Source organism: Otolemur garnettii, unplaced genomic scaffold, assembly GCF_000181295.1.
Source record: "Otolemur garnettii isolate 467f Iridium unplaced genomic scaffold, OtoGar3 scaffold00049, whole genome shotgun sequence".
Lineage (NCBI taxonomy): Eukaryota > Metazoa > Chordata > Mammalia > Primates > Galagidae > Otolemur > Otolemur garnettii.
The window spans coordinates 10,162,531-10,180,865 of NW_003852444.1; the positions used below are offsets into that span (position 1 = coordinate 10,162,531).

At 39.6% G+C, this 18,335-nt stretch overlaps 1 protein-coding gene across 2 annotated transcripts in view; it reads right to left on the minus strand.

Annotated features, from left to right (window-relative positions):
- Positions 1 to 18,335, minus strand: part of EXOC4 (exocyst complex component 4) — an 812,900-nt gene that overhangs the window by 125,850 nt on the left and 668,715 nt on the right. For both annotated transcript variants that reach the window (XM_012806281.2, XM_003791609.3), the window contains exon 14: positions 8,817 to 8,995. In XM_012806281.2, the coding sequence (XP_012661735.1) occupies positions 8,817 to 8,995 (179 nt within the window). The remainder of the gene's footprint in view (positions 1 to 8,816; positions 8,996 to 18,335) is intronic.

The following is an 18,335-nucleotide window of genomic DNA, read 5'->3' on the forward strand; positions in this document are numbered from 1 at the left end:
ATAAGCCAAAAATTACATCTATAGTAAACTAATCTTTGACAAAGGTGCCAAGAAGAAACAAAAGAGAAAAGATAGTCTCTTCAATAAATGGTACTGGGAAATCAAGATAGCCATATGCAGAAGAATGAAACTAAATCCTTATCTCTTGCCATACACAAAAATTAAATCAATCAAAATGGATTAAAAACTTAAATCTAAGACCTGAAACTTTGAAACTACCAAAAGAAAACATTTGGGAAATGCTTGACTTCCAAAACACAGGAAACCAAAGCAAAATTGGACAAATGGGATCACATCGCTAAAGGCTTCTACATAGAGAAGGAAACAACAAAGGAACAAGACAACCCACAGAATAGGAGAAAATATTTTCAAAATGCCCATCTGCGATGGGATTAATAACTAGAACATATAAGAAGCTCCAACTCAAAAGGAAAAAATTGAATAACTCAATTTCAAAAATGAGCAAAGGATCTGAATAGATATTTCTCAAAAGAAGACAACCAAATGGCCAACAGGTATATGAAAAAATGGTGAGCATCATTAATCATCAGAAAAATGCAAAGAAAACAACAATGAGATATTTCACTACAGTTAAAATGGCTTTTATAAAAAAGACAGGCAATAAACAATGCTGTTGAAGATGTGGAGAAAGGGGAGCCCTTGTACACTGTAGATGGGAATGTAAACTAGTGCAACCACTACAGAGAACAGTATGGTGGTTCCTCAAAAAGCTAAAAATAGATCTACTCTATGACTGAGCAATCTCACTGCTAGGAATATACCAAAGGAAAGGAATTCAGTATACTGAAAAGATAATCTGCACTTCCATGTTTATTGCAGCACTATTCATAATAGCCAAGATAGGGAATCAACCTAAGTGTCCATCAATGAATGAATGGATAAAGAAATTATGGTACAAATATACAATGGAATATTATATAGCCATAAAAAACAAAATCCTGCCAATCAAATTTGTAACAACATGGATGGAACTTGAAAACATTATGTTAAATGAAGTAAACCAAGCACAGAAAGACACACCCTACATGTTCTTTCTTACATGTGGGAGCTAAATATTAAAAACAATTTATCTGGAGACTGAGTTTGAATGATGGTTACAAGAGGCTAGGAAGAGTAGCAGGGAGGTGGTGGACAAAGTTGGGATGGTTAATGGTAATGGGTACAAAAATATAGTTAGATAGTTGGATGGAATGAACAATATTTGATAGCACAACAAAGTGACTAAAATCAACAATAAGTTGTTAGGGTATATTTTAAAACAACTAAAAAAATGGAATTAGAATATTCTTAACACAAAGAAACGAGAAATGCCTAAGGTAATAGATACCCCAGCTACCCTGATTTGACTAATTCACATTGTATGTATCAAAACATCATATGCATCCTATAAATATATACAATGATTATGTATCCATAATCATTAAAAATTAAAAGTTTTAAAGATAAAAGAGGGGTTAACAATAAGGCTTTATTTTTAATGAAGAAAATTCAGTTAATTCTTTTAATCTCAGCATAGCTTTGTTTGAAATTAACAGAGCTGTGTATTTTATTAAGGATTGTTCAGCAGACATGGAAACGAAGAAGTGGCTGTTGGCCCTAATCAAGTGGCTCTGGGTAGAAAACACATCTTCTCCCACACAGAGTCCCACAAAAGTATAATCTATATCAATTTATAATTGTTTAAAGTGGACAACCATTTCTTTTAGCAAGTATTTACTTGCCCAAACATTGGGCTTAGTGTAGACACATCTATCATGTCAAAAAATGGCCACTAGAAAGAAAATAGAGAAAAGCAATTTGTGTTGGGTAAGTGGAGTGTCAATCTAGATTTGGAAGGAACTTCCTAAAAAGGCCTACACAAATTGGAGGACAAAACCCAATCCCAGAACATCGTCAGTGATAAGTTATGTTAATAGCATGTACCCTTGATATGATATGATGATGAGAGTGGCACCCTACCTCTGTTGTTTTCCTTGCCAAAACCCATAAACCTGGTCTAATTATGAAAAGATAGGAGATGTACCCATATTGAAGGACACTCTAAAAATACCCAACCAGAATTCCTCTAAAATATTGAAGTCATCCAGAGAAAGAGAAAGTCTAGGAAAATCTAAAGAGACAGAATGACTAAATGTAATGTGATATGTCTGGATGAGGTCCTAGAACAGAAAAAGGACATTGGAGAAAAGCTAAGAAAATCTGAACAAAACACAGATTTTAGTTAATAATAATATACATATCAACACTAGCTCATTAGTTACGATGAATGCACCACACTAATGTAAGACGTTAACAATAGGGGAGCCTGGGAGAAAGATGTAAGGGAATTCTCTGAATTGCTATATATCTTTGCAACATTACACTAAAAATCAAAATATTATAAGATAAAATTTTTATAAAAGAAAAATCAATTGGAGGAGCCTCATAAGGGTTTACATTAGCATTCTTCCACAAATTGAAGAGTAGTATTACGTTACGATAGCTAGAATCTTCGAGAAATATGAAGAAAACAGGAGGGTACACATGATTTAGAGGTTAGACAAATAGAGTAATTATCTACACTTTGATATAATTAGATAGACATTTCAAGTATGTTTCAAAGGCTACGATTATGGATTGGCATTATTATTTTTATTTCAGATTGATGAGAGTACAAATGTTTAGGTTACAATTGTTTTCATTTCTGAGATAAAGTTCAAGTTATAGTTGAGCACTTCACCCAGGGGACATGCTGAACACCCTCACATTGGGCACATTAGGTGAGATCCCACCAATCACCCTCCCATCCTACCTCCTCACTAGATTTTACTTGTGTGGGCAAAATCAAAAAAATTTCTCTTTTATGTGGGCATGTAGTTTCTTATATATTGGTCTCATATTTGTATTGAGTATGTTGGATACTTTTTCCTCATGGTTGTGATACTGTACTAAGAAGAATATGCTTCAGCTCCAGCCAGGTAAATACAAAAATGTAAAGTTTCCATCTTTTTTGTGGCTGAATAGTAGTACTCCATGGTATACATATACCACAGTTTGCTAATCTATTCATGGGTTGATGGGTACTTGGGTTGATTCTACACCTTGGCAATTGTGAAAGGAGCTGCAATAAACATTCTAGTGAAAATGTCCTTGGAGTAAAGTGTTTTTTTCTTTAGGTAGATACCTAGTAACGGGATTGCAGCTCAAATGCAAGGTCAATTTTTAGTTCTTTAAGAATTCTCCACACTTCATTCCACAGAGGCTGTACTAGTTTGCAATCCTACCAGCAGTGCAAAGTGTTCTCTTCTCTCCACATCCACGCCAACATCTGCAGATTTGGAATTTTGTGATGTGGCCTAATCTCCAGGGATTTAGGTGATATCTCACAGTGGTTTTGATTTGCATTTCTCTGATGATAAGGGACGATGAGCATTTTTTCATGTGTTTGTTGGCCATTTTTCTGTCATTTTCAAAGAACTATCTGTTCAGGTCTCTTGCCCCCTTATGAATGGGGTTGTTTGCTCTTTTCTTGTTGATTAATTTGAGTTCTTTGTAGAATCCAGTTATCAGCCCCTTGTCAGATCTGTAGCATGCAAATATCTTCTCCTATTCCGAAGCTGTCTGTCTGCTTTAGCTGTAGTACTTTAGCTGTGCAGGAGCTTTTAGCTCGATCATGTCCCATTTATTTATTTTTAGTGTTGCTGCAATTGCTGAGGGGGTCTTCTTCATAAAATCTTTTCCCAGGACAATTTTGTCAAGAGTTTTCCTGACACTTTCTTAAATGCTAATCTTTTATCCAATGAGAGTTAGTTTTTGTCAATGGTGAGAGGTACAGATCCAATTTCAGTCTTCTACATGTGGCTAACCAGTTCTCCCAGCACCATCATTAAACAGGGATTCTTTTCCCCAGTGTATGCTTTAGTTTTGTTTCTCAAAGATCAGATGGTGATATGTGGCTGGGTTCATCTCTGAGTTTTCTATTCTGTTCCATAGATCTGGTCTCCATTCTTGGGGGCTGGCATTATTTTAAACCTTTATCAATGACCTACATGATTGCCCAGCAGAACTTTCTGTGATGATAGGCACATTCAGTACCTGCAATGCCCAATACAGCAGCCACCGAGCATTTGATGTGGGGAGTATGACAGAGGAAGGAAATTTTTAATTTTAATTAATTGAAATTTAAATAGCCACACCAGGCTAATGACTATTGTAAATGACATTCCAATATCTAGAACATAATACATACCATGATAACTAGACAGATGGCGTTTTTAACTTAAAAAATACTTATAGAACTAAAACAGAGAGTGACAAATTAGAGAAATGTTTTACTGCAACTAAGATGAAATTCACCGTGCCATAATCCTATATATTTAAGGCACAGAACTTCTGTTTATGCACAAGAAAATGATCAGAAATGAACAAGGGTCAACATTAGCATTAATGTGCCTCTATCAAAATAAAATATGACCACCCTACTAGAATGGTTTTATGTAAATATGGCATGTAAGGTCTAGCTAGTGGCTCTAACCGATGTAGTAGAAAAAAAATTAAGCTGGGAATTTGAAGATTTGCTCTATCCCAGTTTGGCACAGACATGAAATATAATCACTTCAAGGCCTTAATTTCCTCATGTGTAAAATAACTCGAGTTAGATCAGATGATTTCCAAGAACTCTAGCAATAATAGGAAAAAAGTATATAAATAGTTGTATACCTAATACCACAAGTCCAAAATCAATTCCAGGAAGCAAAATTATGATATTTAGCTGCCTAAGAGATTAGAGGAATGTGTAATTTTGTGGTTGCTCAGACTGTAAAAGACTAGGGTATGACTCCTACTTTTCATTATTCACTTACATGGGCTAAGCAAGAACTTCAGCAATGGGAACTGAGTGAGCTGAGGGTTGATTCACTCCATGTCAGAATGGAAACTACGTGACCTGAGGCTGGATAAGCCCAGTGTCCAAAAAACCTCCTCTAAGGCCCACATTCACAAAAGCCAAGGGCCAAATCCTATGTAAGACAGTAAACTCGGGCCTGATCTGGGCTCCTAATGCTAGTAGATTTAGGTGCCCTTGACTCAGAGACTGGGATTTTGGGGACAAAAATCTTTAAAATCCGGAGATGGAAAGGTATAGGCCCAGGAAAATGTTTTCAGACACATTAAAGTATTTTATGGAGAAAACAACAACCATTTAATTTCTGAGGCGAGCGCAAAAGAAGAAAGAGGTTAAGACTGATGCATGGGGGCGTTAATAGAAAAAAAAAAAAAGATGGCTTCCTGGATGGGAGTAAGGAGCAGAATATATGATCAAGGGAGTTGCAGAATCTCTAATCCTAGCAGTTCTTCCAGAATCTAAGAAAGAGAGATTCTAAGGAAGCAAAGTAGACAAAATAAGCCCTTCAACTTCCTTCCTGTTCTATGTAGTCTATTTTTAACAACAATCCTTCCTTAAAACAAAAGGGTGAGATAAAAAAAGAAAGACATTCATGTTAAAGTAGAATATAATCTAACAATTTTTAGGTAGGTCATATTTTGTTCTGAGAAATATCTTAAGCATAAAAACTTCAGAGTCTTTATAAAGAAAGATTCTTACAAACAGGAGGTATTACAAAAAGCAGGTGTTTTGAACCTTTGCTACAAGGTTGAAATTGTGGTCAATGGAAGAATAACATTGATTCTGAATGTCCAATGCTAAATATGAACCTGCTCAACTTCCTTGCACTGAGAGTCTGTCTGTTACAGCAGGTCCTTAAGTCCTGACCTCTTCTAGAGGTAGGAGTGGGAGAATGAGACTGAGGTAGAATGGGGGGAAAGAGAGAGGAAGCAGGTGCATAAACATATCTGTGACCTAGAATAGCTTGTGAACCTCTGGATCTAGCCATTCCTGAAGCCCTTTGGCTTATGAGTTTTATGAGTCAATGTATTCTTTTTCCTTTAAAAGTCTGTGACTTTCAACTGAAAGAATCTTAAGTAGAACAGGTATAAGGAAAGTTGAGGGAGAGAATATCAGAAGAGATGGAACAGGAACACGGACCGTGGTAGGACGAAAGTAAGAGAGGTACCTATGGTGTAGTGGGAGCTAGAAGAGCTGAGTAGACCATTTTATGTGTAAGGAGAGAAAGTAATAATTAGGCAAATACTAAAAGAGATGAGAAAATTACCTTTGAAAAAAAAATCATCAATTCTAATCTCCTGGACAATGTCTGGCCAACTATGGCCTGCCAGTAAAATGCAATACTTTCCTCAGGATAACACAAAATGTTTCAGGGGGTTGAGAAACCTGCTCTGCTATCTAAAGAGATATTTTACTATGAAAATAATTTCCTGCAAACCTCTGCCACTCCATTACATTAATAGGTTCTTAAGTTTAATACAACATGACATTTACCATACCATACAGTTAATAGGATATAGAACAAGAAATAAACCTAAAATCTTCTTATCTTAACTTCTTCCCGTCCCACAAAGCATTTTCTTCATGCTGTCCAATCTCTAGACTTGGAAATGCTTTTGTTGTGGCAATCATTTGGTTCACTTTTCAAAAGATAATAAAGATCTGTCCCTTATTCCCCTTCTAGAGTCACAATGACATGGAGCAATCAAAGTAACCCATGATCAGAGAATCCCCTACTTTGTTCAAATTATAAACATCCACGGGCATCTCTCCTGGGAATTCAAAGAGCCAGAAAGAGTAGGTGAGTGGGGCTTGTTGTTAGCAGGATAAACCAGTTTGCTTGATGCTTTGTTTTAGCAAAGACACCGTAAATAGTGATTACACTTCACCTGGGTTTTGCACTGATTGTCAAAATGCTGACAGTTACTTAAATTACTCACTGGGTGGAATAATCACCCTGAAAGGAACTGAGAGGGTACAACTTATATTATAAAATGGAACTGAGCACACGAGGCAAAGTATTAATGGGTGTGGTAGAAGACATCTTTGTCAGAATGATAGAGATGATTAAAGACATGAATTAGGCATCAACTGTACTGGGTAGTGACATGAACACAACAGCTAAATTGGGCAATTACGGAGTTAAGTATAACACGGAGTGCATCTTTCTCCTTTTGAAAACAGTGGATGCCAGGTGAGCCTGTGTGCCCTGTTCAGTGGCTTGCTACAGGGTCATGCACTATATCGTGCAGCCCTTTTAGAAGGGACAGAATAGAAATTTGGATTTTGTGTCATTATGAATAAAAGACTGCAATCATAAACACTTCATATTGGACACTGGGGGGGGGCACCAAACAAGAGGGCCCCTTCTAAACATCACTAATGCATTTGTCAAAGTCAGAGGAGTACCAGGAAAAGAGGCATCTGGTCCCTTTTCAGAGCTGTTCATTTTGCAATTAGCAAAGAGAAAATCAGCTCTTTCTGACTTTGGGGGGGGGTGGAGAAGGCAGCGGAGTGGGTCTGGGAGATAAAATGGATAAATTAAACTACTGCTTGTAATAGAATTGCCTGGATTTTATGGGATTAGAAACTTGAAGGGGTCTTTTAAGGATACCTACTTACTCAGAATCTGCTCGAATGCAGTACTGTGCCCAAACTATCCTTAATTGGTGGATACATTTTCTATTCTTATAGATTTCTGAAAATAAACATGTATAATTTTATCATCAGATAAAAATATTTTAAATAAAAGGTATAAAAATAAAGGTGTAAATAAATAGTAACATATTAAGAAAATTCCTAAAGCAGATTATCTGATCTCCCTCTGAAGCCCACTCCTTTGGTTTTTACTCCCCATTGGCCCCCGGGGAAAGCAACACAGTCATTATGAGACCACATGTGTCCGAGCACAGACAGCATCCAAGGAAACACTTAGGCTAGGGGCCCTGTTTTCAGGGAATAGCTTACTCCTGTGAATCCATCCACACTTTTTCCTTCTCCAGGCTGGAAATATGGTTGGTCAAGTAATCATACCCTTCCAAGTAACAGTGATAATAAGTAATGCACTCTGAAGTTCACAGTCCAAATGATGTGTTTTCTTTCTCGTAATTGTCTATCAGTTAACCCTAATACGGAATTCAGAACTGATATGGCTGCTTCTTCATCTTTTGCTTTTTCTCTCTTGTTTCCATCTCTCCATTCATACATCTAAATCCCTCTTTTCCTTTATTCTTTCTTCACGCCCTTTCTTCTTTGCCTCTATCTTAATTGTTAGACATACTCCTAAAGTCATGCTTTAGGAAGTTATTTTATAGTTATTAAAATTTATGTGCCCAAAGTTTTAAAACTATTTTTCTCTGAGTCGTTAGCCCTTGATAGAAACGTTTTCCTTTCTCATTTTATATTCTGTTTCTTAATTTCCTTGCAATCTATAATTGTTATCTCTCAGCCATCTCTTCTCCAGAATAATTGCCATCCTGTTGTCTCTATTTTCCAGCACCTTAATCACTTCTGTGACTCTAATACAAAGATTAGCTTTATATCAAGTTACAATGAGAACATAAGCTCTGCTGAGCCCCAGCTCTGAGACAGTTTCTGCCTAACAAAAGGTATTGCTCTCTGTTGTGGATACACAGAAGTTCAATCTGACATGGTTTTATGTTTCTAAGGTTAAATATCAAGCTGTATTAACATGGGCCTTTCTTGGCTTCCCACCCCCCACACAGGGAAACTGAGATTAGTTCCTTTCCCAGAATTACAAAGTAGGAGAGCACAACACAAGCAGAATTCTAATGTGCATCTCCCGACAGTCCTGGACATGCCCCCCACCACGGGGGGACAGGTATACACACTCACGATTCAGATGAAATCACTCAGTTCCTCAATTGTCCCCACAATGGCTGCCCTTACTTACTCTGCGATGTGGAAAGATTGGAGAAAGCAGACTTTGTTCGAGCTGCCAACCATTCCAGGCTTTCATGCATGTTGGCCAAAGCTTTGAGGTAACTGACGTCACAGAGGATGTCTTGTGAAGGGATTAACTTATCACCCAGGTTCCCAATAAGAACTTCAGACTCCTTGCCAAAGGCTGCCCTGGAAAACAAATCAGAAACACATTTCGCATCCAGCTTGGGAGATGCAGGACTAGGCAACGCTTTCTAAGGCACACCTAGCACCAGGACTGATTTCATCCCTACTTTAGAGCAGGTTCTTTTCCCTATGTTTAATTTGGTGAGAAAACTATCACATGCTTGCGTGACTTATTCTGGTAGGAGAAAAAATTCTTACAAGAAGCGGTAAGTGGGACCTTCAACCAGAACCAGTGTGAGCTTGACAACAACAGTGACAGTCCCTGGGGACGGCCTGCATGCTGCCCTCTTGTTGGCCTTTTCTCTTCCCCTGCCTTTTCTCATGCTATGGAAGTTGATGATCAGTTTAGTGTGTTAAACATGTGAATGCTTTGAAGTTTATTGTAATAAGAATAAAATAATGTTAATCTAGCAGCTGGAAAATATGCTATTTTAAAATGTTCCAAAGCAAAGAGGAGTTAACCTCTTTAACAAAACAGGCTACGGTCGAGGTGGTCAGCAGAGGCTTGGTTATTCATTCATTCATTTACTTGTTGTTTAGAGCAAATGAACTATAATCATTAAGGCACTCAGCATTCAGAAACAGAAATCAATAAAGATCAATGCTGGGATCCTTTTATGGACTGGAAAAATATAATCGTGTGAGTTCCATACAGAGCTCAATTTTTTTTTTTTTTTTGAGGTTGAAAAATCAAATTCCCTGGGGTTGCCAAAGAAGGAGCTGGATGGGACGGGACCCTGGGACAACAGGGCACAGCCACTGCAGAGATGGAGAAATGGAGGCGCAGAACATTAACTGTTCTGCCTATCTGACGCGTGGTTGGCAAGCTGGGGAGCAGGCTGCCTTATTTCCACAGCTCTCTTTCTTTTAAAAAGAAAAAGAAAGAGAGCCAAAATGAGAAAATAAGGACAGCCAAAATGAGAAAAGATGACTGAGAACGTTAGGGAAAAACACCATGTATTTCTAGGAAAGTTACACATAGGTGGGGAAGCAGAGCTGATGCTGAAGAGGTTGGAACAGGCACTTGGAGAGTTTTCTTTAAGCTCTGAGGCTTTTAAAACTCAAAACACCTTAAGTGAGAAACACCAAGGGCTTTATTGAAGTAGAATAAGCCATATGAGGTCTCAAGCATGCAGAAATTAATAAGGGTTGACACACCAGAAAGATGCTTAGTTGACACAGAGACATTTAGTGCCCAACTTAACAGATGCTCCATGTTGAAAGAAATGATGGTAATTAAATCCTTATTAAAAATGTGTATGCTGCTAAGAAATGACTCATGATTAGCCTTCTTATGTCAACAGAGGGTTATCTTTTTTGAAGGAAAAGCCAGAATTGATTGCCTGGTTTGGGTAGGCTGTGGCTACAGAGGTGATACGGAGCCCTGGACTAGCATGTGGAACTTGGGTGTGCCCATCCTAGTTCTTAGGAGGGATGGGGTCCAAAAATTCTGCATCTGTAACTAGTTTCCAGGTAGTGCCCAGGATTGCTTGTCTGAGAGGCCTGTTTTCCTTGGGCAGCAAGAGCTTCGAAGCACAGGCTTCGAAGTCCGATAGACCTGGGTTTGAATCCTCAATTGCCAACTAACTTGTGGTGTGATGCTGCTTAACTTCCCCAGGCATTGCATACCCTACCTGGGGTAACAGTACAGACCTTACATAAAGCAATGTAAGGTGTAGAGGGTTTAGGGAGGTGATTTAAAAATCCTTTTAGTGGGAAGATTTCAACAATTGAAAAGGAGAGGGAGGAGTCTAACAAACCCATGTATCCCTCTCCCAGCTGCAACTACTGGCAACTCATAGGCAGTCTTATTATTTCGTCCATCTGTATCAACCCCCTCCTACCTTATTTAAAGCACATCATTCAGGTGATGCTTTTAATTGCATGACAGTGTGTGAAACTTGGTAAGAGCTAATAAGCTGGGGTTGTTATTATTCTGGGGCAACTCGTTTACTTAGTATCAACACAAGGCACGCGATGATGAATAAATTTAAATACATAAGAATGAGCAGGCGGAAATAAATTAGGTCTCAAGGGCTAGTTTTACAAATGGAACTTGGTAACACCAAAGCACACACCACTGTCTCACACGGTCCAGACTTTTATCAGAATCTTCAAGAGCTAAGTGATTATAACAAATCACTGGTTGCCTACCTAATACCCATTACCCTGTGATTTCTTGGTACAAAGACCCTGATATTTGGGGGGTCAGCAATGTGCCCAACTTAAAATGAGACAAAATGAAAAACCCCGCTAAATTTTCCTGCACCTCCTGGTGGTCAGTGAAATGTAAACTGAAATCTGTAGACGGGCTTCAGGAAACCTCCCTCAAGCAAGCTCAGTCGGCAGGGCCCTCTTTTGCCCTTCCTGTTTGGAATGAGCCATGGCAACTGAGGCTGTAGTAGCGCCTCTCAAACATCTAGTGGCCTTGAGCATGGAACCCCGAGCTGAGAATAATGGAGCCGGGAGATATGGGGGCTCTGGTGCACTGACATCTTCATGCAGCTGCGACGCGGTCCCAGACAATATGCTTCTGGGTCTCATGTCATAGCAGAGATACTGAAACCCTATCTGGATAAGCCACTGCTATTTCAAGTTTCTGTTACTAACTGCTAAATGCAATTTCTAACTGACACAATTATCTAGTTAGCAGAAGTGATGTCATCCTCAGAAAACTTTCTCTGAATTTAGACATCCCTGAAATTCTGTTACTGGGAAGAGCAAAACAAGGTCTCCTCCATCGTTTGAGCCCAGAAGACCTTTATAATATTTCCCCCTGGCTGGCTGTCAGGTAGGTTGTAAATATTTAGTTCTCTTAATCTGCCCTTATATATCAACTCTTCCAGCCCCTTAATCATCTTTGATAGATATAACACAAAAAATGCCTCTGAGCCAAGTCATTAAGAAGCAACAAGGGAGGCAAACAGCTTTGAAAACCAGGCTTGGAGGCATTTTTATGCATCTAGGTGTAACCCTGGGTGGAATGTGACAATCCAGACAAATGTATTTATGTAGAAGTCTGATCTGCCTGAGTGGGGATGCTGGGCCCTGGGCAGGACCGCGGCGCACTTCCAGTGCCAGACGCCTACCCGGTTCCCTTTGCTGAACCTCCTCAGACAGAAGAGCGATAGACTGAGAGATACAAACTGCCTTGTGTTGAACCCAGAGCAGACGTCTCCTTTGACAGGAATCCATAATCACCCCCTCACAACCTGAAAAGAGCACAGAAACCACGACACGCAGAATAAGAGACTGACAGCTATAAGCATTTCCCATAAAAAAAATCATTCCTGCCAGGATTTGCGTGTGTCAAAGAGCTTGGTGGAAGGTTTTATGTCTTAGGATAACCTTAAAAGGATGCCGTGAGCTGCTTGACTGCAAGTTTTTTCTGATTTATTAAATTATAATATATCCAGCATAGAAAACTACAAAATTATTAGAAATTATGTAGCATAGAAAAATGTTTGCTATAGCTTATTTTTAGCCGTGATATATGGGTGATTAAATTAGCTTACAAAACCAGGATATATGTACCAGGTGATATTCATAAAAATAATCAAATAGATGAAATGAACAAAGATTGGATATCTATATACCGACATGTTAATTGAATTGTGACTGGATCATGCTTTGTGCTTTTCTGGACTTTCCACATTTTCTCCAAAAAACATGGTTCCTTTTTAATTTGATAATTATAAAGTGGAGGGGAGGAGAGTTGAGAATCCCACACAAAGGAGAAAACTGGAGGACGTGGGTATCGCAGTTACTTGCACCCAAGTGGGAGGCAGTGAGAGGCTGGCCTGAGGCTGGTGTGGTCTTGTGGCTCCAGGCTTGCGGAAGCAGGCACTGTCCCCTGCAGAGTATGTCGCTGCAGGAATGCCTCCTACTGGCATCTGGACCAGCATTATTTCCTCCTTATAGATCCGAATTGTCACATACTCTTCATCTTCTGCTTATTATGAAAACACATTGTGGCTACAGAGGCAATAGGGACCACAGGACTGAGCAGGTAAAAGATATCACCTATTTCTGAGTGGAATGGGCAGCAGAATAATCACTGTCATCAGAAGATAAAGTAACGGCTGCTCAGTAACTGCCCCAAGATTATCTGACATGGCCAGGAACAGAAATCGGAACCCCAGGATGTGTATGTTTTGGGTATTGAGCCCCATGTGAGGAGCCGCCTACCTAAACAGTTGGCCGACACGCTCACACAGAAGCTGATGAAACTGAAGACTTAAACTTAATTTTTGCCATGTACTTATTTGTCATCTTTAATGAGGTTGATCAGATAAGAATTCATTTAAGAGAATTTTGCCATGGGTGTTAAACCAGTTTAACTTAATTTCACTGCACAATTATATTCTTTAAAGAGGTCTATCCGACAAGAACTCTTCTAACAAAATTTTGCTGAAGATGCCCCAAAGTGTCTCCATTTAGTATTTAAGGAATTCTGTTATCCATGAAAATAAAGGCAGAAAAATTCTGCATTTTCAGCAGACTAAAGGCACTTATGGAAGAAACACCATAAATGCTTTCAAAGTGCTGGATTCGCAGATCTGTGTTCTGTCTGTATGATCATATAACATACATACTCAGGCCCTGTCCCATTCTCCAAATCTTCCACCTTTGCGGAGCCCAGCTCTGAGATAATTGCCCCAAGAGCCTAGGAAATGTTGCCTGCAGGTCTACGACAAAGAACAGAGTAGGGGAAAGGCCAGCAGTGGCTCAGAAGGCCAAGGTGACTGACACAGACTTCCTGCCTATTGGAGGGATCGTGTCCTATCCACACGGTAACCCACTCTGGGTTTGAAACCGTCTTCCTTGTCTGAAATATTTCTGCCAGCACCACTGTCAGCAGGGTTTACTCAAGGTCTTAGTCACAATCACAGTATTTCACTCAACTAGGTTCCTGCCCAAGACACCTATTTTATAGCAAAATTAGTGAGGCAGGACCCACAGGCCTGGAATTCCCTCCTCTTGCTGTGCGCCCAATTATTCAGAAGGAGCTGGCCTGACAAGAGGGTGAAATGGCCTTAGCAGTATTTAGCTATGGCATCACTGGGGAGACAATACTTACCAAGCTGGGTTCGGGAATGCTCTGACCCTGAGACCAATATATATAGTGGTCTCCTAGTCCTATTTTCCTCCCAATAATAGGCACATACATGTGACTCTGGGAGCTAAAGATTAAAAGTAGAAATGTCCCCTCCTCTCATTATTAAAACTACTCCTGGAGGTTTTGCTCCTGGCCCTGAAACATTGGGCTAAGGCAGCCTAGAATACTTTCCCTAGAGGAAACAGCAGTGACCGCACTAAATGAAGGAGAGGTTGTCAGCAGACTGTTTGGGGTTCTCACACTGCGGAAACAATAGGCAGAGAAAGGGGTTACTTCGATGCCTGGGAGGAGTGGTCTGATTTGCAAAGGAGAAAGTAAGTGGCTTCTATGCAAGAAGGGTTGGCAGGACCAGGTTGAGTTCTCTGGGACCCTTCTTAGTATTTCCACAACCACAGCAGTGTAAGGAAGACAGGACCACAAAGAATCGGGTCTGTAAGAAACAAAGGGTGGGTTAGACACAAACAGGTGAAGCACTCTGACCAGCGGGCGTGCTGGCAGAGGGCGTGGGATTGGTGGTGGACGACAGAAGCGATAAACACCACCTGCTGCCCCGTGATCAGTTACAGAAAGGAGGTCTGAGGCGGCCTTGCATCTAATGCATATCTTAATCCATGGTTTCTTTTTGTTCCCCACTTCCCCTGCTATTTTTATAGTGTGATAAAATATACATGACAAAATTTACCACATCGACCATTTTTAAATTTACAATTTGGTGGAATTGAGTGCATTCACAATGTTGTTCAACCATCTGTTTCTAGAATTTTCCCACCATCCCACACAGAAACTCTGTGTCCAGAAAACAGTAAAGTCCCATTTCCTTCTCCCCTTAGTTTCCAGCAACCACTGTCTTACTCTGTGTCTAGGAATATGCCTACTCTGGAAACCTCATACAAATGGAGTCATTCAAATATACGTCCTTTTGTATCTGGTGCATTACACTTAGCATAAAGGTTCACTTTGAGGTTCATTGTCATTGTGGCTTGTATTAGAATGGCAGTTCTTTGTAAGGCTTAACAGTGTCCCATTGCATGCACATACCACACATTGCTTAACCATTCATTTGCTGCTGGACATTTGGATTGCTTCCATCTTTTGGCTTCTGCAACTAATATTTAATACTGCTATGAACATGGCTGTGCAAGTATCTGCTGGAGTCCCTGTTTTCAATTCTTTGGGGTATATACCTAGTATGCACTGCCGAATCATACGGCAGTTCTGGTGAACCTTATAAGGAGCGCCAAACTGTTTTCTACGGTGGCTATGCCATTGTACATTCCCAGAAACAATGTACAAAGGCTCCAATTTCTCCACATCCTTGCCAGCATTTGTTATTATTTGTTTTTGTTTTTATAAAAATAATAGACGTCTTAATGGTACGAAGTGGTATTTCCACTACTATTATTTATGAGGTGCATTGGACATGACTAATGTTCCAGTTTAGTTCAGAGGTCACCAGACATGAGGCATCACCTCTGACCTGAAGTAGAGAACTGTCGAGATTCCAGACGTGAAATGAATACAATGACTGAGGAGATTTTGGGTCTCTCTTGTTGGGAGAGGGGGAGAATGACTATATGATAAAGAGTTATCATCAACTTGTAAGGTACAGGTATAAAGGTGAAAATGTATATGTAGGATGTCCCCAAAGTTACCCCTACAGTCGCCATACATAGGGAAAATGAGAAATTGTAGCTAAAGTTACTCTTATTTACAAAATACTGATTATAAAAAACTTTACAAAACATTCTCTATGTGTTGGCCACCTCTTTTAAAATTTTGTAATGAAGACTTTGTAAATAAAGGTCCATTTGGCTATAGTTTCCCTGTTCCCTATGTATGATAACTTTAGGGACATTCTGTAGAGTGACAGGGGTGGACCTTAAAAGTCCTAGGCTGCTTGCTCTCCATTCCTCCTGTTTCCCTTGCTCACATCTGTACTAGGGGGAGAGGGGCCTGAGCCCTGCAGGCTATTTTCCTAGCTTGGCCCTGACGAAGGCCCAGGGAGAAACTAAAGAGCAAAGGGAAAGGAGAAGCCAGGGCTTTTGCCCCCTTCCCTTTCTGTTTGGGTGCGTTTCCCTCTGTGGTCCTTGCTCCTGCCGTGCCCCAACTTCCCTTGGGTGCTTCTGTCCCCCTCCTTCAGCACACCAGTGAAGGAGGTGGGGGTGTGCATATGGCGTGTATAAGGGGAGCTTCCTGCTACTGCTGATATAAGGGTTATCCTAATGTACCCAGTTTGATGCTCAGATCCTCATTAACTTGTGTAACCAATTCCCTGCATTACATTCTCTCTGAGATTAATATTTGACGGGGTTTCCGTTTTCCATGTTAGACCTTGATTTACACAAGACCTAACAATGATGTCTGACTACATTCAGTACGACTGGGAATTGATTAAATTCTTTGGTACAGGGATTAATTAGTTCTGTCGTACAAGTGGAGAAACTGAGCCATGTTAAGGTGACCTATTAAAGATCTCTTAACCATTATCTGGCAGAGCTTAAACTGACGAAGGTTATAAAATGTCCACTTTCCTAGAAACCTAATGATGCCAACTGATTCTTACGGGATGTGACAATGATACTTCCATTTGGCAATTCTGCATTTTACAACTGCTCAATCTTCAACCCTTTCAAAACCTGTTTAATTTGCCTGTGTCACAAATGATGGGGGTAAGTACCATTCTGATGGGTCCTTTAATCAGGCTTTCAAAAATTGTTTTTCTATAATGATCTGAGCTCACCCCTCATAAATAGGAAGTAATAAAATTGTCCAGTTGTCTTGATTACAGTATTATTTTTTTCTCCTAGAAACTGCTACAGCTCATCACTAAGTCAACAGTTTTCATTACACACTATCATCTGCATAGCGATTTTTCAGATTTAATCAGTAATTGCTCCTTTCTAGAAGTTTGTCTCCTGCTTCAGTGATCACCATCGAGGACGTTTCATTTGCTTTTCTGCCAACTTTTCTTCTACCTCTTAAAAATTTGTGATGCTTTTGACCAGCTAGATGAGGCTGAGCAGTCCTGCACGTGCAGAGGCAGAACTGGGGACGAGTGTGGAAGGGCCTCCGGGTGTTCTCTGCAATCAGAAGGGAAAACATCAGGAGCGTCCATCCCTTCTCCTTCTCCTGTTCATTTATTTCTTTTAGTTGCAAGGAAATTGGGATTGGTGGGCTTCTACTCAGGGATGACAGAGAAGCTAACCATTATAGACATGAAGGTGTGTGGGGAGGGGAGGGATGAGGAAACCAGCTCTTCTCCTTGCACTAGATTTAGGCCCAAAGCGCTAGATCTACAGATTTAGGGTGTTCTGGCATAGAGAAGGATCTTGACAATTGGTCTAAACCGGTGGTTCTTCCTCTGGCTATACATTAAATGCTTAAGTAGGGAAGTATGCATAAAATAGCTGATGCTAAATTCCCCTTTCAGAAATTCTGATTTAACTGGTTATGAGTGGGGCTCAGGCACTGGCATTTTTAAAAAAATAACTGCTTGTTGAGATAATTTACATACTATAAAACCATCCATTTAAAATGTATAGTTCAATGGTTTTTAATATAGTCACAGGGTTATGCAATCATGACCACAATTAATTTTAGAAAGTTTTCATCACCCAAAAAGAAACATGTATCCATCCACTTACCCTGACCTTAAATCCCTAGGTCTAGGTCAGTGGTTCTCAACCTGTGGTCCACAATCCACAGGAGCTGTATTAAAGGGCTGCGGCTTTAGGAAGGTTGAGAACCACTGCTATAGGTAAACACTAATTTATTTTTTATCTCTATAGATGTCCCTATTCTGGACATACATATACAATATGTGACTACCCTTTTTCACCTACCATGTATTCAAGGTTTATCCATGTTCAAGCACGTAGCATACTAAGTGTATGGACATACCACATTTTTTCGTTCATCAGTTGATAGATGTAAACCATACATTAGCTCTTATGATAATGCTTCTATGAACATTTGGGCATAAGTTTTTGTGTGAATGTTTGTTTCTGTTTCTCTTGGGCATTATACCTAGGAACAGAATTGCTTAGTGATATGATAACTCTATTTCAAACCTCCTGAGGAAATGCCCAAGTGATATATCACCAATGTTAGAAATGAAGGGACATCACTATAGATTCTACAGATATTAAATAGATAATAAGAGAATATTTAAAACTATTTTATGTCAGTTACTTCAGCAACATACAGGAAATGAACAAATTCCTC